Genomic DNA, 21,398 nt, shown 5'->3' with positions numbered 1-21,398 from the left:
AAGATAGCAGCAGGATTATTGTTTTCATAAACAGTTGTTGCTGTTGTGGAGGCAGATCTATAAATGTGCAATGTTCTATGATAAAATGCTTCTCCTTACTCTTAAACCTCAGTGGGTATTGTGGAATGAACCAAGTCTTTAATTTGGGGCACATTCTCACAAAACACACACACACACACACACACTGCTGCATATTCAGTCTCTTGTACAATGGAAAGCCAGCAGGAACAGTGAAAGAATGGGGTCAGGGGTACAGAGCACTAGGGGTTAAGGGGGTAAGGGGAACCTGTGGGGGAGCGTAGGGGGTAGGTAGCAAGTAGGGGACCATATGGGGGTTCGGTGGGGGTAGTAGTAGTAGGGGGGTTCAGTACCATTACCCTAGGACAAGGCATAACTGCAACACCAAAATTTAACTCAAGTAAGGTTGTTCAGAGGACGTGTGTTCTGACCGTTCATCTGTGTGTGGGTGTGTGTGTTCTAAACGTTCCTCTGTGTGGGTGTGTGTTCTGACCGTTCATCTGTGTGTGGGTGTGTGTGTTCTAAACGTTCCTCTGTGTGGGTGTGTGTTCTGACCGTTCATCTGTGTGTGGGTGTGTGTGTTCTAAACGTTCCTCTGTGTGGGTGTGTGTTCTGACCGTTCATCTGTGTGTGGGTGTGTGTGTTCTGACCATTCATCTGTGTATGTGTGTGTGTGTGTGTGTGTTTCTGCTTATTCCTCCTACCCCCTCGTCTTCTAGTGCACTTGCTCGCTGTCCCATATAACTCAATGTTCCTGGAGGCCCATAAGCCCAATCTATGAAATATCACCCCTCTGTTTCACGTCAGGAACACACTCCCCTACGATACTACCAATGTAAAAATTAATCTGAGGAAGAGGCCACCTGTTGCCAGGGACGACAGAGGAATAGCAAAGTAGGAGAGGAGGAAGGGAGCAGTGGGATGGAATTATGGAATGAATGTTTTTAATGCAAAAGCTCATGTAAAATCAAAATACATGTCATATAAACGTATGTAGGTACAGCTTTATGGAAAGCCTATGCTGATGTTCAGGGTTATAAAAAGGTTAGGAGGCACCTATATGAAGTAGAAACTGGTGGTGGGTAGGTAACCCTTTTAACGGAGCAGGGGGATAAAAGAGAGAATGATTAGTATTGTATCAGTTCCTTCTCCCTTCTTCGAAATGCCCTGAATTGTTCCTTTTCAAACTGTTTTATATGACGTTCTAAGAACACTAAATTGCCGAGTCTCGGGACCATGTTGTGGCAGTGATGCCTGGGTCAGCTGGCGCTATCTTGAGATCTGCCTCGGGCCTGGAGAGATGGAGATGGATCAGACGGGGAAGAAATCAAATAGGAAAGTAACGTTGGCAAAGAAGCAAGAGGGAGAGAGTTGGCTCTTTGTCGGGACGAACCTATTGGATCAGCGTTTGCATTGACCTTTCAACCCACTGCTGGGTCTGAAAAAGGTTTCGGACACAAACTTTATTTTCTTCTCTCGGCGGGCAGCTGCTGTGGGGTGACCATCGCAATCGATCACATTACTTACCTCGGCCACGCCACTCCTTGTGATGCTGTTGAAGATATGAGGAGAGAGGGAAATAAAACTTGTGTTTTTTAATGATGGAACGGAGAGAAAGAGAGAGAGAGAGAGAGAGAGAGAGAGAGAGTGAGTGAGAGCGAGTGAGTGAGTGAGAGCGAGAGGGACAGATGAAGGGTATAGGCAACAACCAACTGCGTCAGCAGAGAGAGGGAGGGTGACAAGGCAGCCCTTGTCTCTGTCCCGGAGGCTGCACCAGCAGCTGCGATAAAAATACTTTAGACTGAAACCCTGGAGAGGAATGATGGATGGATGGAGGGATGAAGGGAATGGTAAAGAGGGCAGAGAGGGCAGAATGCCTAGCCTGGCGTTTAAGAGACGGCTCTGTTCGCAGCCTCTGCATCCTGTACTGTAAGACTCTTTTATGGGGTACATGCATAATGTGAGGATGTCAAAGGGGAAAATACCTATATCCTCAATAATGGGAAGATTGCAGCTTGACCATCCTCGACTACTGTGCTGTACTGGAATTGTATGTATCATACAGTACATGCATATTAGCATGTCAAAGACCCATAAAAGGGGGTTCTGTAATTTGGGCCTTTGCTCTGGCCTGCTTCTTAACTATGGCGCTATAAGACACTCTCCTATACCCTCTGTCTGTCTGACTACCCACCCAGGCAGCAACACATCATGGGCTCACATGTTCTGATCGCGGGCTGCCCAGTGTTTTTCTATGTCCATTCCTTGCTGTGGTTAAACCGTTTCTGCGTGTGTTCTATACCCACCTGACGAATCATGAGGACTCTAAAAACAAGGGGGAGTGAAGTTTGTGGTTAAACTGAACTGAGTGTGAGTGTGTTTGCATATGGCCTTTTCCGGAGCAGGCTCTCTTCAACTCCAGTTCTAGAGAGCTCACATGACCATGTATTTATTTTACGAGGCCGATGCCAAGGAACCATCTTAAGTTACCCATAGACACTGATCTGAGGTCCGTTTTTCCATTTCACCCCTAATGTTTAAGGTTAAGATTCAGGCAGGGTTAAGCTGATCCTAGATTTGTGCCTGAGGGTAACTTGTACCCAGAGTGTCCGTGGCACCTTGAAGTGTTTTCTGTTTACCAGAGAGCAGTCTGTTGGCCCAAATTGGAAGCAGAAACAGGTTGAGTGCCTGATTCTTAACCCGCTCCAGCTGTGGTCCTGCCTGCCGCACCGCCCCCGCACCGCTCCACCCACGCTCGCAGTCAGGCTTTCATGGCCCTGTTAGGAACCTGCAACTGAATTATACACCCCATACACACACACACACATGCATGCAATCACACACATATGCGCGCGCATGCACGCACACACACACACGTTCAGCAATACCAGGAGCATTCACACATCACCAGCAAATGTGAACCAAGTTTGGTTCTGTCTGTGGACAAACTGCCCACTAAATCAAATCAAATGTTATTTGTCACGTGCCCCGAATACAACAGGTGTATGTATACCTTACCGTATACCTTGTGTTTTCTTACAGCTCTTAACCAACAATGCAGTTTTAAGAAAATAGAATTAAGAAAATATTTACAAAATTAACTAAAGTAAAAAAAAATACACAATAAAATAACAATAATGACGCTATATACAGGGGGTACCGAGTTAATGTGCGGCGGTACAGGTTAGTCAAGGTAAATTGTACATGTAGGTAGGGGTAAAGTGACTATGGATAGATAATAACCAGCGATAGCAGCAGTGTAAAAACAAAGGTGGGAGGAGTCAATGCAAATAATTTATTATTGTGAGAACACATTTTTCTTACTTTATTTAGTTTGCATTTGTAATTGTTATTGGATTGCATGCCAATATTGCCTGTGTGGTATAGGACACTATTTATAAGGGGTTTATTTTTATGTTGTATTACAGAACACACAGTGCATCAGGGTTTAGTCGCTCGAGCGGGCTAGAGGTCAACTTCCTGAGTGAGGCCCTGGTCAACCTGACCATCCCACTTCCCTTCCCCATAAATCCTACCAAACATTTGTATTCCAAAAGCATGACAAAACCCTGGTGTGTGTTTCAAGTACAGTGAAATGCCTTTCTTGCAAGTTAAAAACCCAACAATGCAGTAATCAATATCAATGTTACACTAAAAATAACAAGGTAGAACAAAAACACCTCAATAAATAAAAATGAGAAATAAGAGCACAAGAAAGTAAGAAGCTATAGACAGGGTCAGTTCCGATACCATATTTACAATGTGGAGGGATAATGGAGAGATGGAGGTAGATATGTGTACGGGTAATGTGACTAGGCATCAGGATATATGATAACACAGAGTAGCAGCAGTGTTAATTATGATTATGTGTGTGTGTGTGTGTGTGCGTGCGTGCGTGTGTGTGCGTGTATGTGTGTGTGTGTGTGTGTGTGCGTAGAGTCATTATGAATGTGTGTGTAGGTTATGTGTTGAAGTGTCAGTGCTTGTGAGTGTAGAGTCCTGTGACTGTGCGTAGAGACAGTGCAAAAATGTCAATTAAATACAAGGGTCAACTCAGATAGTCCGTGTAACCATTGTATTAGCTATTTAGCAGTCTTATGGCTTGGGGATAGAAGCTTTTCAGGAGCCTGTTGGTGTCAGACTTGATGCACCGGTACCGCTTGCAGTAAGGAAGCAGAAAGAACAGTCTATGGCTTGGGTGGCTGGAATCTTTAACGATTTTCCGGGCCTTCCTTGGTGTGTGTGTGCATGTGTGTTTTTAGATTTTCCGGGCTTTCCTTTGTGTGTTAGTGTTTGTGTGTGTGTTTAGATGTAATTGATTACCTGAAATTATTTAAGCCTATTGTATGTATATTTTGAGATTTATTTCATATGAGCTTCAGTTTATTGCCAGGCACCACATTAGAGATATAGAGATATTATCTTTATCTATCTCTCTCTCTCTCTCACACACACACACACATGGTCCCGAGACAGAGCAAGCTCTTTCCCATCAACCGGTAGTGTAGAGGTTAACCTCGTGACGTCATGATTCCTGGGGCGGTGACCTATGTAGGGGGCAGTTTAGGCTGGAGGAAGGACAGGGAAAGAAAGTCTGACTATCAAGTCTCACGTCCTACTTTAGACTACACGTTTCTCATTTATTTTCGAGACGCACGTTTTGAAAGTTTTTTGTATATTTTATTTTCTATTTAGTACTGAATTGCTTTTTTTATGCAAAAGTAAACTTATTAGTAAACGGCTCAGGACTGTGTGTTTGTGTCCTCTTTGCTTTTACATTTATTTGCGTGGTGAATCCAGATGGGTAATATGTGGGTTGTATTCTCTCCATGGCGAACAGTTGATAATCAGTATTTTTTACTTTAGCGCGCCAAATCGCACCTTTTATGCACAAGCTTGTCGAGACCGTTTAAACCTGATCAAAGGTCTTCGACGGGCGCAAGTAAACGCCATGGACATTTACGCGTGTGCTAAATAGTTAGAGGTTCCTTATAACTCAGACCGTGTGTTTGTGTCCGTTCGTCATCTTTGAAATGGCACAACAGTGTGCTTCTGAAAGTCTGAGAACCGTGAAATTCTTGTGGTAGGACGCGAGCTGGGAGAGAGGGGGTGTGCCGAAACTTGTTTTTCTGCTGCCAGTAGCCTAGTTTGATAGATGTAGGGTCTTTTTTTAGAGGAAAGAAAATGTGAAAATTCTGACTGGAGGCTCCGATGGGACTCGATGTTAACCAGCTAACGTTATATCTCTCCAAGATGGGGAAGTCTTCGCTCTCAATCTCTCTGTCTCAGACTCCTCCATAGATCCGGTCCACGACTACAATCAGAAATGCAAACAAAACAGTAATGGCACGGGGAAGGTGTGTGTTTGTGTTTTCGGTAGGCTATGTGTGGGAGGGGGGGGGGCATACATGTTATCGGTCGGTGTGTGCATGTGCCCCCACCCCTAATTAAAAACGGCAAGAAAGCTTTGTCCTGGACAAGGAGAGGGAGAGATGGGGATTGCGTTACGTTCGTCTTTCCATCAATTTTCTGTTTAATGTCAACGCTCGAGCTCCATTGTGGGAAGAGAGACGCGTCATCCAGCCATAAATGTGCGATTATACAGTCTCAGGGAGACTGTTCGGACGGATTCCGTCTCGCGCGCTCACAGGCACAGGATCCGGTGTTTCTAAAACACTATGTGCAGAGTTCGAGCGAACGGAACCCCCCCAAAAGATGATTACTGAAGTTATTTCTTTGGAATAAACAGTACCAGGAAAGGAAGTGGAGAGGCATTAGAACGTTATGTATGTTAATGCGGATAACCTTTAACAAATCACTGATTTGATTAGATAGACTAGTTAGATTACACTTGCAGGGATTAAGACTGTTTGAAGATTTACATTTTAAAGAGGGTAAGGTTTTACACCTTATCTATATTGTTTTATTCTCCCTTCTGCGTAAATCAATAGCGATACCGTGTGTTATAAATGGGCTACAGTTTTGTGCGGGACCGACTGTCGTTTTTATAGGTAGGTGTTTTCTACTTTCCACATTTTTATTTATCATTGTCACTGTGAATTACAGAATACAAACTGCTGTATTTTGCACGGATGACGTTTTAAAACGTTGATAAACTCTCACATAACGGCTTGAATAGACTGGCGTGTTATAAACTGGTTTAGATGTTTTTATTTTGTCATAGGCTTTGCGTTTCTAGTTGCGTCTTGTTTAGATGGATTGCAAACGCTGCAAGGACACACACGTGCATTTAAATCACAACGCATTCTTTATTTATTTAGTCAATACGGAAATATGTTGTATGTTTTCCATTTATCAAATAAATGACTGCTCTTTGTATCCCATTTAAATATGCACTTTTGGCGATTATAACACTGCAATAATGATTTTAGCATGCATTTATTTTCCCACAGTCTCTAGCAGCTGAAATATAACATTCGTAGTAATAACCTTGTGTCAATTGTTCTAGAGTTGCTATTTATTCACCTCTTATAGCACAACCTTTATGGCTAATTTTGACTGCGTAGCACTGCCCTTTTCCGAGACAACACCATTTTTCCTGTAGCCTATTTGCACATTGAAACATTTGACATTCTGACCACCTTTGTAGTAGACTACCTAAATTACTCAGGGTGACTTTAGAGTAGACTATAAGTAGGACTACATACACCGATCACGTTGCCTGTGTTGTTCATCTGTAGACAACTTTTAGGTTTGGATATGACTGCGAGTGAGCCTCTTACGTCGGCCACCTTTAAAAAGTAAAATAATGACAATCTTTACTGATTCGGCATGGTTTTGGCGGGTAGCACATCGCTCTAATGTAATGTATGGTTATAAACAAGGGACTTTTTTTAAAACCCATAAAACATTTCATATGGATTGCTTATTATTAAGGTATTGGTCACACACACGCACACACTCCCAAACTCCTATTCGAGGAAGGACAGGATGAGGCCTGTAGAGATTTTGATGCCTGACCATCGAACTATGTGAAGACAGTTTGTCGCTTTCTTCGTGCAATTGGGTAGGCTACTTAAAATAGTGTTATATGGTAATGCGATAAGTTGATGCGTATCTGATTGTTAACAGTGCTTCATGTGCGAAAAGAACACTTCGTTGATTCCTGAATCCCCACCACACACGCACGAGCCGAAACGTACACACTCACACACACACTTGAGGGAACAACACACACACTTGAGGGAACAAACGTCACATGATTATTTAAAATATCAATGGTTGAAGAAATGTTCAGTTGTTATTGTTGTTTATTTCCTGAAGTTTGGAGAGATTTAACCCAGAAATGGTAAACAACAGCATGTCGACATTTTGTGACCATTTTGTGACTCTCTTGTCTTAGCACATTGAGGTTTCGTGCAGTCACTGTTTTATTTATGTTCTCTGTCAGAGGATTTGGAGTAGACTACGTAATTTGACAATTATTGATTAGCTAATACAAAAAGCAATACATTTGTGGCATAAGGCCTTATGTTACGTCACTTTTCTCCAAATTGTTTTAGAGTAGCCTATGTTTTGTAGTTTCACTTCCAGAACAACTAAAACGTATTTTAAATTTTAAAGTATGATTTCAATATAAAATTATCCATAAACAATAACTTCTTCGATTAGGGCCCACATAAATTACGCCAATTATTACCAATTAATTAATTATGACATTTAATAATGATTGTATTTTGAAATAAACCAACAGCAAGCTTCAACGATTAACATGTTTCATTATCTAAATTATGTAATTTTATAATGAACCACACATGATCCAGTAGGCTCCACTGGTTTATACCTTCACCTTAAATCGATTAAATAAAAGTTTGCGCCAACCCAAAGCTTTTAGCATGTTCAGGTTGCTATAGTAGTTTTTTATTTTGCGTAGTTTAACGTTTAGCCTCTTCTATAAAACAGGTCGTAATGAAGGAGGCATGTGCCATTTATAGGAGCTGGGCATATACTTCCACTAATGAGGTGCAGGTTTGCTTCTATCGATAACCCGGGACCAGGGACTCAGACCCGGTTTTAAAATTACAAATGATGGTCTTGGCAGCTTGGCGGCTTCCTGCTCAACGATGTTTATCTGATAGGCCTAACCAATGTTGATGCTCTGGTCTATGTAACCTGTAGACGTATGCTTAGTAATACTAATTTACAATCTAATAACTCGTACTTCCTATCCAGTCATGCACTTCTTGTATTCTTTTGCACTATTTCAATTGCACATAGAACGTTTAGGTGGGAAATAGTCAGTGTATTCCTGAATTGCAATCGAGAACCTAGAGACAGCGAAAAACCTCCACGTTATAAGGCCTTGACTATTGACTTCACGTTCAACACAGGCCTACACTTTAGTCACCTGTCCACACAAGAACGAGCCTCTTCTTTAGCCGCATCTTCCTTCTCCTGCAACCGAAAATCAGGGCAGTTCATATCTCACATCTCTGAACGCAGGCCTAAGCAAATCGTGTCCAATCATGTTGTGTGTGTTGAGAGTGTGTAGGTGTGAAGCCAGGGGTGTCATACTTTTCACTCGGTCATATTTTATATGAAGCAAGTTTTCATAGACCCCATTGCCATTCCCCGGCTTGTTCTCTGTTGAGAAGGGAATTTGCTTCCCCTGGTCGAATGATGCCAGTAAAACTGCTCGAACCCTAATTAGCGAAAATGGTAGCTTTGCTGCGAGTCTCCGAGGTGTACAGATGAATGCACGTTAACTTGGACGTATAGGTCTTTATTCCAGGTTGGAACTCTCGTCACTAGTCAGCCACACGCATGTCTCCTGTATATTTAATCCCATTCTGTGTCCATATCTACTGACGGTGCTACAGTTTTGTTCAGGCCTAAACTGCGTTTCCACTATCTATGTTGCGGTCCAAAGGCTTACGGTAGAGTCAGGCCTAAGCTGGCAACTCTTTTGGGGGACTTGGTGGAACGTCCAGGTAATAGGCTCTATATTGAGGCTTTAGAAGGCTGCCTTATGTATGTTGAAATGCTGATAATGAGAACATGTTAGCCTACATGATGGCGACCTCAGTAATGGATGGCATTCTGTCCCTGTGTATTGCCCAAGCCCATTGTAACCTTCTTGTTGTTTGGCAAGCTGTTCAAAAGCTGAAACATGCTGGCATTCTGCAGGTTTGTGAGGAAAATTAGGCTGTTGTCCTTGACATTACCAATTTATTTATACTCCTTTGTGGTTAATTTCACTTTGTCGATTTGTAATATAATTCACTCACTGTTATAAATGTAGACTTTGGCTATTTTGTAGACTTTAGCTATTTTGCGTGGTCACCAAAATATGTTGATGTGAGAGAAGCATTCAGCCATTCTGAAATTATAGACCTAAAATTAAGTCTTTTTTTTAAAACTATGTTTATACAAATATGTGCTCAATGCTGCTAACATTGGAGATATTTGGTTTACAGCCATACCTGCTGTAGCTTGTAGTGTTTTATAACATATCGGCGATGTCCTGTTGTGAAGTAGCTATCTATCACGATGACCAGAAATAGCAGCTTCTCATGCACACACTGAGCTTAAAAGGTCACGTTGCTTTTAGGCTGAAGTTCTAGTCCATCATGTCGTGTTTTGGGGACGGTGTCCTCACCAGGGTCTTAGGACCTGCACATTCTGTCTGGGTGCATGTGGCTATACCAAAGTTGAATTTATTGATATAGATGTATAGGCCTAAAAACCCACAAACTGAAGAGTTGCTGAGTTGCAGTCTCCACACACCCTTGTTGACCAATCAGCCATCAAAATATAGGGCTTACCGTTTATATGTTACTCCTAGAGCCCCAGACATAGACTACACCTACATTTAAGAACGTGTTTTCAGTAAATATTATTTTAGTAATAACAGCAGAGATATTTCAATAAACCTATTTTATTTTGTCATATTTCAGTCGGTCAGTAATTTCATCAATGTCTCGGAGGGATCAGCCTATACCTTCGACTTATTAAGGCGTTTCCCTGGTGAAAAGCCCTGTTTGGAATTCGTCATCATTAGTGGACATCAGAAATATTTTCGTAAGAATAGAATTGTTGCCTGCTGTAGAGGCCCTCCCGTAGAGATCTTCAGTTGGCCCTCATTTACCTCGCCCTGTCTGTCAGTGTTTCCCGTTGACTGCGAATTGCACTGAGAATATGTAGCTATACCCTTCCTAAGTTAATTCAGCTTTACCTTAGGACCATTGCATCTATACGTGACACCCCTTATTTATTTAGAATACCCAATCGTTTTACGCACACACTTGCGCACACGCTAGAAGCAGCAGGCTCCCTTTGCCTACAGACATTGCCTCGAGCGCGGAGGCGAGTGAACTGTGCTGTGCGGACGTCCTTTGGTTCTAGAATGGTCACGGTGAAAACACAGGTCAAACAGAAAGACGCTCGTCTCTCCAGCGGAAATGAAAACTCCAGCCTGGCTTTTTGGAAGTGGGCCTTTGCTGGCAAAAAACGCCCCGCTCTAGTAGTTTGGGTGTCAGAGGGGACGGGAAGGGAAGGGGGGAAAGTGTCAGTCAAGAACGCTTTATTGCTCGATGACAATCCCTCGCGCAGGACCGGTCTGTTTCAAGAGTAATCAGTCAATCCGCATTAATTATCCGTGCGTCCCCTCCTTGTAGTGTAGCTCGCGCTGGCACACAGATGAGAGAGAAGAGAAAAGTGTGTGTGTTATGCTTTCTACACACACCGAGCAGACGAGCACCCACCCAACCCCCCACCTTTTAAGTGAAAAAGAACCAATAAAAATCAGGCAGTAAAGGGCTTTTTCTTGTCACTAAATAAATTAAATGCAGATTTCTGTTTTAAGTGCGGGACCCCTTTTGTGCAGGCGAGGAACATACTTCTTTATTGTCCCGATGTCATTAGTTTTAAAGACAACGGTGCTGGAGAATGGAATGGGAGAGAGAGGTTGGAAGGTGATTTCTTCTATATAAAAAAATCACAACGAAATTAATGAAAATTATATATTTTTTATCTAGAGGAAGGCGATTCTGTTTATCACTGAGTATGCATGCACCAACTAACTCGATGAAAGCATGTGAAATGTAGGTTGAATAGAAAACTGCCTGTCTTACATTAGAGTGATTTTACTAATGTAGTATTTCACACTTAGGCTATAGGTCTGCGTGTATCAGCCTAATGGACACTAATGCATAAATTACAATACTGAAATGTATATTTGGCACATTTGGGGCTGGACAGTGAATCCTCAATTGTGAGGAATGGAGCAAGTCGGTGCTCACAATATCGATGATCAGATTTTGTGTGTGTGGACAAGTGGTGGCTCCAACCCACAGGCCAATGGGGTCAGGACCCATGGAATGCGGGGTGCATATGTAGATTGCGATGCGATTAGATTATTGAATTAATACGTACAAGTCTAGGCTCCTCGTTTTACATTATTTGATTTTAATTATATTTATTAGTTCACGTCATTGCCATTGTCCACGAGGGATGATGTTGGATCATGTTTGATGCCGCTGGTCAGATGTTGGGATTTTGGTGTTTGTTGTAGTTCTACCAAAAGGAGATTGATTGAATAATGCCGATATAAAGAGTGCATATCTAATGTTTCCTCTGATGTTTGACTGCTCATTAGATCTACCCCAGAGATGCAGAGTGATCATTTTTGTAGTCTGCGATTTTTTTTTGCCTAAATTATGGTTTTGCAGTCAATTAGAAATTCTAACATTTGTAAAAAATGTATGAAAACTAAAACACTAACATCTTGATTAGATAAGTATTCAACCCCCTGAGTCAATAAGTAAGAATCACCTTTGGCAACAATTACAGCTGTGTCTTTCCGGAAAAGTCTCTAAGAGCTTTCCACACCCAGATTGTGCAATATTTGCCTATTAGGCCTATTCTTTTCAAAATGATTCAAGCTCTGTCAAATTGATTGTTGATTATTGGTAGACAACCATTTTTAGATATTGCTATTGATTATCAAGTAGATTTTAAGTCAAAACTGCAACTCGGCCACTCAGGAACATTCACTGTCTTCTTGGTAAGCGACTCCAGTTTAGAATTGGCCTTGTGTTTTAGGTTATTGTCATGCTGAAAGGTGAATTCATCTCTTCTAGGATATTGTCTGTGCATAGTTCCATTCCATTTATTTTTCATTCTGAAAAAGTCCCCAGTCCTTAACGATTACAAGAAAACCCATAACATGATACAGCCATACAGCTTGAAAATATAGAGAGTGGTACTCAGTAATGTGTTGTATTGGATTTTTCCCAAATAATACTTTATATTCAGGACAAAATGTTAATTGCTTTGCCACACTTTTTGCGGTATTACTTTATTTCCTTGCAAACATGTTTTGTAATATTTGTATTCTGTACGGGCTTCTGTCTTTTCACTCTGTCAATTAGGTTAGTATTGTGGAGTAACTACAATGTTGTTGATCCATCCTCAGTTTTCTCCTATCACAACCATTAAACTCTGTAACTGTTTAAAAGTCATAATTGGCCTCATGGTGAAATCCCTGAGTGGTTTCCTTCTTCTCAGGCAACTGAGTTAGGAAAGACGCCTGTATATGTGTAGTGACTGGGTGTATTGATACACCATCCAAGGTGATATTAATAACTTCACCATGCTCAGAGGGATATTCAACGTCTGCTTTTTTTTTAAATTGATTTTTTACCCATCTGCCAATAGGTGCCCTTCTTTGGAGGCATTGGAAACCTCCCTGGTCTCTGTGTTTGAAACTCACTTCTAGACTGAGGGACCTTACAGTGGGGTACAGAGATTATGTAGTTATTGAAAAATCATGTTAAACATTTTATTTGTTAATTTATTATTAATTTGTGCAAATTTGTGCAAATTTCGAAAAACATAACTCCACTTTGACATGATGTGGTATTGTGTGTAGGCCAGTGACAACCAAATCTCAATTTCATCCATTTTAAATTCAGGCTGTAACACAACATAATTTGGAAAAAGTCACGGGATGTGAATACTTTCTGAAGGCACTGTATGTCAGCATTGTTGTAGCATTGCGTCATAAACTAATATGTTATATTCATTTTCATTATTATCATTAGGCTATTATTATTAGCTCTGTTCAGTTAGTGAATTAATTATGAAATCCTCCACCATTAAAGCAATGGGACCATGCTGGTCCATTCTGAGTCATGCGAGATTGGATTTAGCCTATTCTTTAGAGATGGAACATTTAAAACAAATTATTCTCTCCTTATTTTCAGCCCTTCTTGAGATATTGTTGTTTTCTTGTAGCAAGCAATGTATGTAGCTAAGCCCAATTCATGGTAACAAGTAAAACAACACCCATGTGAGGTATCCTTGAACAGTTATGGTAATACTCCAATTTGCGATTGTAACGTATCCTACTTACTGCGTAAAGTCGGAAATATCCACTTACTTAAGCATGGTTATTGAATAGCTGGCAATAAAAACGTACGCTAACGTTTTAGAAACACCGATGAAATGACACGAGTCCAAGGTTTTCTACCACCGAATCCGAATCGACCTCGCTCTCGCTCTTTATCTCTTTTGCAAACTAATCGTTTTTGTGGTTCGTATCTTGGAAAAACAGCATTCCCATTTCAAATAAGAGCTAAATAGTTGTTTCCTGTCATTGTAGCCGTTTTACCTTCCATTTTCTTTATGCAACGTTGTTATTCCATCGCATTAATCCGCAAATCTAGCCTCTACATTTAATACAACATGTAATTTCCCCCTTTTTAACGTATTCCCTTTGATTTAGTCACTCTTGACTCTCCTTTTGCGCTGGGGCCAACGGGGTTCGCCGTGGGGGCGCCTTGAAACAGCCTCTCCTTATCTCCTTTCATCGTTCAACCCGGGGCCGCCTTGAAACCGCAGGGCCAGTAATTGCTTTTTTCAGGCAGCCCAGTGCGGACTGGCCAGCAGCCAATCAGAACCTTGTTTACACTCTGTGATTGACAGCACCCTGGCAACATGCCAACCAATCAGACACTTTACACAGACCGAACGCTCGAGTTTTAACCCTTTACTTCCATTAAAAACAAACTGGGAATGGACTGGGAATATTATCCTATAGCTCATAGATTTTTAACATGGAAACACACAAGGCCATATCCTTCCTTTTTTAATTGACTAAATTAGGGAACCGTGAGCAAAACTAACCCCGAGGACAGTAATGCTATCAAATTACATTGTGATTCGATTTCCCAAACCCTGTGTGTGTGTGTGTGTGTGTGTGTGTGTGTGTGTGTGTGTGTGTGCGCGCGCGCTCGCGTGTGTGTGTCATGACAGTAAACATAAACAGACCCCAAAGTTTTTACATCCCGAGGTATTTAGTCTATTATTTGAATTGCTCCTGCATTTCTATTGTTCTTTAATGACCTTTTAATCTACTTATTTTCTATTATATTTACCAAATGTTACAAACATATATTTGTAGGCATAATTTATAAATATGATACTCAGGTTTAAGACCTTTTAATACATGTGTTATTAAGCAAGTTGTAAATAAATTAAACTGATCCTCAAAACCTTTTGCCTATTTCTGGTGACACAAGTAAGGCATAAGTGTGAAGCTATAAAAAATGTTATTGTAAAATAATACAAATAAAAACTGCCAATGTTATCCAAACATTTTTTATTGTGTTAACCTAGTTTGGTGATTGACGTGTAGGCCTCGTTAATGTGATCACAAAATATTCTGTTGACTTTCTAGTGATCAAAAAGTGTATATTTTCTGCTTTTCACTCACAGTGCTGCCTGTCTCCTTGCGTTTGCGTGCAGGGCATGCTGTTATCTGGAAAGGGCTTGAATCAAACGCCCGCCGTTTTGTTTTGCGAATCCAGCAACTTCGCCATTGGTTTACGGCACCATCCAATCGGAGACTCTGTTTATCACGGGGCGCGTCTCACGGGCACGCTTCTCATTGTGTTTACCAAACCAATGGGCGAGCGCGTTCCCCTACTGTCCCTCCTTCGCGCGTAGTTGTGGCACTAGCGGATACAGTGGGAGAGTTTCTGTGTGGATGTGCGATCTTCGATTCACTAGAAGCCTGTACTTCTACGATGCATCTCTATACCTCAACTGCACAATACAATCTGCAGACTAGGATGTAACTATTTCCACGTTTTTCTTTGTTGTACGCCGCTTTTTTTCATTTGTATGTTTTCGTACTATTTTTTTAATCATTAATTGTTATGCAAGGAATAACTTACCAGTAAGTAATTTCTTTATTGTATCCATTTTGAATGTGTGTGATAATAAACATGTATACTTTCAAAGTGCTGCTTTTAAGAGTCTTTGTAGTAGAAAATGTGTGTTATTTTAGACTGAGAGGGTCTGGAGCAATTATATGTAAAGAATATCCATGAATTTAATTCACACTGCACATAGAATGTATTGTTTTGTAGTAGTCCAGTAAGCCTATAGTATTAATAATGAAAGTAATAACAGTAATAATATTGCTAACAAAATAATTATAATTATAAATAGTATAATAACAAATACAATAGTGAGCATAGTGTTATATTATACAACAACAATTCATGACAATGTAGCGATTTTAATAATTGTACTTGAGCCAAGTTGCTCATGCTGTTGACAACCTAAACGTTGGTTGTTGTATAGACAATTATTATTGTACCGTTAAACAATAATCTCAAATTACTCTCTCATGATGAGATGAGATGCCACGTTTGCAATTTATTGTATTTTAATATAGTTTACAGTTATTTGGTTGTATCCGTTCTATTCTTTTTCGCGGTTCAGATACCACCATTTGGTGCTAAATAATGGATTAATTATATTTTTGTTTTGTTGTTTTAATATCAGTAGTTGATTACATAGGCTTAGCCTACTACAGTTTTTCACAGTTGTTATCGAGGGGGCTTTGCCAGTAGAGAGATCTTGACGAGTCCCACCCGGCAGTTTTCGCTGTGCTTGGGGTGTCTCTCTCGCTTAACTGGCATTTGAATATCTTGATTTAGTATGCCAGTTATGACTTGTGACTTTGCTTTACAGCAAAATAGTGAATTGCACTGAGTACGCTCTTGGGCCCAACGTAAAGCCGTGTAGAGAACACATGACAATGATAGCAGTTATGTCCTTACGAGAGTCTATTCTTTTTCAGAAGATGTTTGGGCTTTTTATGCCCAAAATGCCGTACTTGTATTCCAATCTCATGCGGGGGACTGGGAAGAGAGTAGAAATTAGTGCTTGTTCCACCTCAGTGCTTGTGCAGGCTTTTCATGTAGCCTATTGCCATTCGACTGGTAGTTTTCGAAGGGGGATTTTTTTTGTCTCCTGATAGTTTGACCCTTTGGGGCAGCGATTGGGGGGGTGAAAGAGAGAGTGTCTGTCACAGAGGAGTGGAAGGAAAGGAAGTCTCAGCGTCTCCTAACCTAGAGTAGCCTACTCCCACGTTGATCCCAGATTTAAATAGGCCCAGGCTACCTTGTTTTTTAATCAGATTTTAATAAGTGATTTTTAATGTGATGGGCTCTCTTCAGCTCTGTGACGCTCTTGGAGGACGGTAGGCCTTGGCTCCTACATTGAATGTAAATGTTGTTTGGGTCGAATTGCATAGTTTGAGTGGCTTCGTGTTAACGTAGAATGTAAACATTTTAGACGTTTGTTGACGACGAATAATGTAAAAATGTATCAGTGTCAAATGAGAAGAAGCCATGTACTTTTGATTGTTGCAACATGAAATAACATAATTGTTTTCCATATAGTCCCATTAGCCTACTTATTTATAAAGAAAATAAAAAACGTTAATTGCGTCACCAGGAATGTTTATACATTTTTTATGTGACTATTTGAATTGAAATTGCATTTTTTAATTGCATTTAGTAATTATAGCTCTATGTAATTGAATGAAACATAATATTTTGGATCACAGTGTGAGGCGTCTAGGCCCTTCATAACCAAGATCCATTTTTAAACGATTGTCAACATTTTGAATGCAAATACTCTCTCTACCATACACATTGTCATGCTCAAGGATTTGGATACGTGCAAATCTCTCACAGAGCGCCGTGTACACACGCACGCACACACACGCACACACACACACGTCAGCCTATGCTGCGTGAACCTATAGGCCTCTGTTCTGTCGTTTTGAGAGAACCTTGTTTTGCTCAGGATAGAATTCCTGAAAGTTTGACTAGAAAGACCTACTGTTCTAGTAGAATGTTCGCTGTATACTTTTCTCCTTGAAACAGCAAGGGGACCAGTTGGTTTAGCTGGCCATTTGATATTTTCTTTGTTCTCTTATCTTAGATTTTATTGATATCATTGAGGTTCACCAATCACCGTATCAGCCTCTATGTGCGCTGAATGGACGTGCTATGGAAGGGGCCTAATACATTGCCCAATGAGGTGTGTTTTGTGAACATAGGCCCACCTATCCATATTTGAGCGCCATGGGGTGTTCCATTGAATTGAATGACTAGGGCTATAAGACACACATGGGCTTGTTGATTCCCATTCCTATATTTATTATTACGTCTCTCTCCCTGGCGGTAAACGTCATTTAGTTGGTAGTCTTATTATTCCTTTATTTATTCTTACGTCTCCCTGGCGGTAAACGTCATTTAGTTAGTTGTCTTAATATTCCTATATTTATTATTACGTCTCTCTCCCTGGCGGTAAACGTCATTTAGTTGGTAGTCTTATTATTCCTATATTTATTATTACGTCTCTCTCCCTGGCGGTAAACGTCATTTAGTTAGTTGTCTTATTATACTTGGTTGCACCCACCCATGCCTACATGCATAATAAGTGATTGCCATTGTAAAAGGGTGAGATGCAAATGCTGATTTAACTATTCAGTTACATTTGCTTTAAACAAGCGATTTCAATGCTTCTTCTCAAGCACATTCACTGGCATGTCAGTAAAGAAAAACAAATGTACAGACAGTCAATTTATGAGCCAGTCAAACTTCATTGATATGCCAGAATTGTCCCAAGTCTAACGAAATACTGTAGCTGATCCATTTCATATATCTACGTCGACATTTAAGTCTTCATAGTATTTTGTTTACCTCGACATATGTATAATGTATGCTCCTTTTAATGATGTGCAGTAGGCTATGGTCGAGGAAACAATTTTGATGCTTGAAGTTTGAGAAGGGGAACATTTGGTCTTTAATGGGCTGACTGAAAGATCAAACATTTGCTTCAGGTTTTATCTGGTTCCTTCTATCAGAGAGGGTGAGATATAGCGTCCCCCCCCCCCCCCTCCCCACCACCACACACACAGACTGACTCAATCTAGGTTTCAGAATACGCTGATGCAGTATAGCTTTATGGTCCCCAACAATAAAACAACCCGTAGTTTAGGATGACCACTTCTTTTGTTGTTCAGTTTGTAGCCTGCCCGTCTCTTGTCTGCAATGGAGACCAAAGTAGGCGGTTTGGGTCTCGGCAAACGACCAGACTTGTAGCTTATACTTTACTGTAGGCTATTTGTTTTGGTTTAATTTAGTCAAACATATATCATTATTTTTTATTGTTTTATTTAACCTTTATTTAATTAGCCAAGTCTGATATTTTACTTATATCTAAAAACACTTAAAAGGTATACTTTTGTTATGCACGGTAGTAGTTTTGTTGGCAACATTACACAGCATGCGTGTGAGAATTACATGCGTAAATAATTATTTCAGAGTTTTTGTCCCATTGTTTTCAGTGCATTGACGTGGTCTTGTGTTTTCTCATTGTAGAACATGACCGGGACATACCTTTTGGTCGGCAAGGCAAAAACTCGACTGAATGCAAGACGACCTATCCGAAGTTCATAAAAGGGATTATTGCATCTGGGAAGCGTTCGATGCTTCTGGCTTTTCCTCTGGATTGGGGGATTTATTTCTTCTCGACAGAATGGAAAGCCGGGATTTCGCTCCTCCACACCACCTCTTGACAGAGCGGGGCGCGTTGGTTCACCATGCCGCCTCTCGGATAACTCCTGGCGGCCACAGCACCGTGCAGCACCCCGCTCATTTCCAGCCCGGAAAATACTATCCCTCTCACATCTCCATGGCCCCACATTCAGGTTGGTGTGAATACAAATTTGTTATGCAAAATAAGATGAATTATACAATTGTATTAAAACCTCTATGGTGTTTTTTGGCTGTTGGAAAGTGCTAACCTACAGACAGTTTATATTGTCTTATTTACCGCCCCCCACCCCCCACTCCCTTAAAAACGTAACTCTTGACGTTTTTCAGTGAAGAACGATAATTTATTGGAAAAGGAAATGAGTTAGTCGATGTGGTCATTCAGGAAATTAGCACTTGCTGTGGACTCTTTAGATATTTAATGTTTCAGTTTTAGGCAAAATGACGTTTTATTGAACTGTTTAGTGTTGTTTTTTACTTACCCGGTCAGAACCGATCCACTGGGTAAACACTGGTTGAAATAACGTTGTTTACACGTCATTTCAATTCAATTACTTTGAACCAATGTGGAATAGACGATGATTTGATGTCTGTGCCCAGTGGGAGTGTACTTTCATATGAAAAACAATCGTGCATCTTGTCAAACTAAGCACAAAATAAGATTATTTTGTTGAATTGCAAATTTAGTGAGATTAGGCTTATTCTAGACAAGACGATTTCTATTAAGAACAATATATACAACGTTAGGCCTATTTTTAGATTACAGCCTATTATAACCAAGAGTATTGCATAATTCAGAAATATGATGGGATTATTCAGAAATGTATGGGATTATTATTATTATAATTAATTTGCTTTCAAGTGACATGGAATCTTATTTTATATGGTTTGATAGTTTCACTCAAAAATGTCAGTTTAATGAAATTGATTAATCATACTGTTATAATTGGGTGTTAATCCATTTGTAACTTTATATTGCCTTATTTACCATCAATCATTTGTTATTTGCTAAGATTATTGGTGTATGTGCGCAGGCAGGCTCTGTACTGCAGGGTGAGTGTGGTGCGTGTGGAGGTGGACGGGGTTAAGCGCGAGCTGGTGCGTTCCATTCGGTTATCGGTGAGGCCCCGGGACTGTCCTGTGTCTGGGACCAGAGATCAGTCCGGTGGGAGCGGAGCTCGCGCTAATAGAGGTGCACGTAATACCAGAAAATCCAGTTTCTGTTATTCAGCACGGACGTGACGGGGCGAGAATGGTTTGACAGTGCATGCATTAGATTTTAAAAGTAGCTTTGGTATCCTGCCCCAAAGGAGGAGGAGAAGCGGGAGGGAACTGGTAAGGTGTGTGTCTGTGGGTAGGGGGAGGGGTGTCTGCTGCACCTAATCATGTATTGAATCATATAACCGAGCGAATGTGTGTAGAAATCTTAAATAAATGTGTCTTGAGTGAAATCACATGAATTACTTATGTTGAGATGAAGAACCTGTGTTGTCCTAATATTTCTGAAAATGACTTTTCCAGCCCTAGATGTTGGTGTAAATATATTACGCCTATCAATTAAATTATGCATTTGAATCGTTTTGTCTCTCCTGTAATAGGAGAGATTCACAGTGAACGACATCGTAGACTGCATATATGCCTTAAATCTACAAGACTAATGGCATACTAGAAGGAACATCCAAGGAAGTCATACAGGCATATGCGTTTCTTTTTTTCTTCGCTTTCATTCAAAGAAGAAATGCCAGGCCGTCTGTAAATAAAAATGTAGTGACTATACCTTCTGAATGAAGATTGAATTAAGTAAAAATAACAAAATAAAAGAAGATGAGAATTATGGTTAAATTGACAAATTATATAGAGACTGTATTTATTCTCAACACTCATGTTTATCATAACAATTTGCGTTACAGTTATTTGCAGGTGTCTTATTCAATAGGTTAATTGGGGCTTAAAAAATAATAATCTTTAGAAGTTTTAGGACTTTCGCCATTTGGCACAGAAGAATTCAGTAGTTTTGCCAAGTGAATTTAATGTAGAATAATTCCATAACGTTATTTAATAATTTGTTTGTGAATATTTTATAATTATTGCTTTTTTGAGGTCTAAGGGACATTTTATGATATTGTTTGTATATAATTGAATCACTCAATAGAGACAATACTAATATTGAGGTAAATGAGTGGTGTATATGCCTGCCTGGGTTATCTTGGGCCCTATCTTACCCTAAAATACTGAAGTTGGAAGGTTGATTGGTGATCAAACCATAGTTCTAAAGTTCGAGGTTACTGAGGCCATATCTAGATGACACTGGTCACATACAATATCCTGCTCATGCGCACATCTGCCCCGCTCTTCTAAACCAACACCGTTGCCTTTATGATCGTCTTACAGCATATATAGCTGTGTATTTGGAGAGTGTTCGGAATTGGCTGCTCTCTTTACTTGTACAGTCACTTTGGTGGTGAGGCTATTATCTTACCACAGAATATTATTGAA

The 21,398-nt window shown here is 40.4% G+C and overlaps 1 protein-coding gene across 7 annotated transcripts in view; it reads left to right on the top strand.

Annotated features, from left to right (window-relative positions):
• The first annotated feature begins 4,599 nt into the window (after window positions 1-4,599).
• LOC110499204 (BAH and coiled-coil domain-containing protein 1) overlaps window positions 4,600-21,398 on the top strand; it is an 80,327-nt gene continuing 63,528 nt past the window's right edge. For 5 of the 7 annotated variants that reach the window (XM_090212812.1, XM_036956037.2, XM_036956038.2 and 2 more), the window contains exons 1-2: window positions 14,931-15,220; window positions 18,729-19,057. In XM_090212812.1, coding sequence (XP_090068938.1) covers window positions 18,778-19,057 — 280 coding nt within the window. In that variant the 5' untranslated portion in view covers window positions 14,931-15,220; window positions 18,729-18,777. Of the gene's footprint in view, window positions 6,030-14,930; window positions 15,221-18,728; window positions 19,058-21,398 lie in introns of those variants that run through there. The other 2 variants (XM_036956034.2, XM_036956036.2) reach the window with 2 other exon arrangements.

Source organism: Oncorhynchus mykiss, chromosome 20 (assembly GCF_057628025.1).
Source record: "Oncorhynchus mykiss isolate SJ-2025 chromosome 20, ASM5762802v1, whole genome shotgun sequence".
In the NCBI taxonomy this organism is placed as follows: domain Eukaryota; kingdom Metazoa; phylum Chordata; class Actinopteri; order Salmoniformes; family Salmonidae; genus Oncorhynchus; species Oncorhynchus mykiss.
Note: the sequence above shows the minus strand (reverse complement) of the source record. Positions and strands in the feature narration are given on the sequence as shown.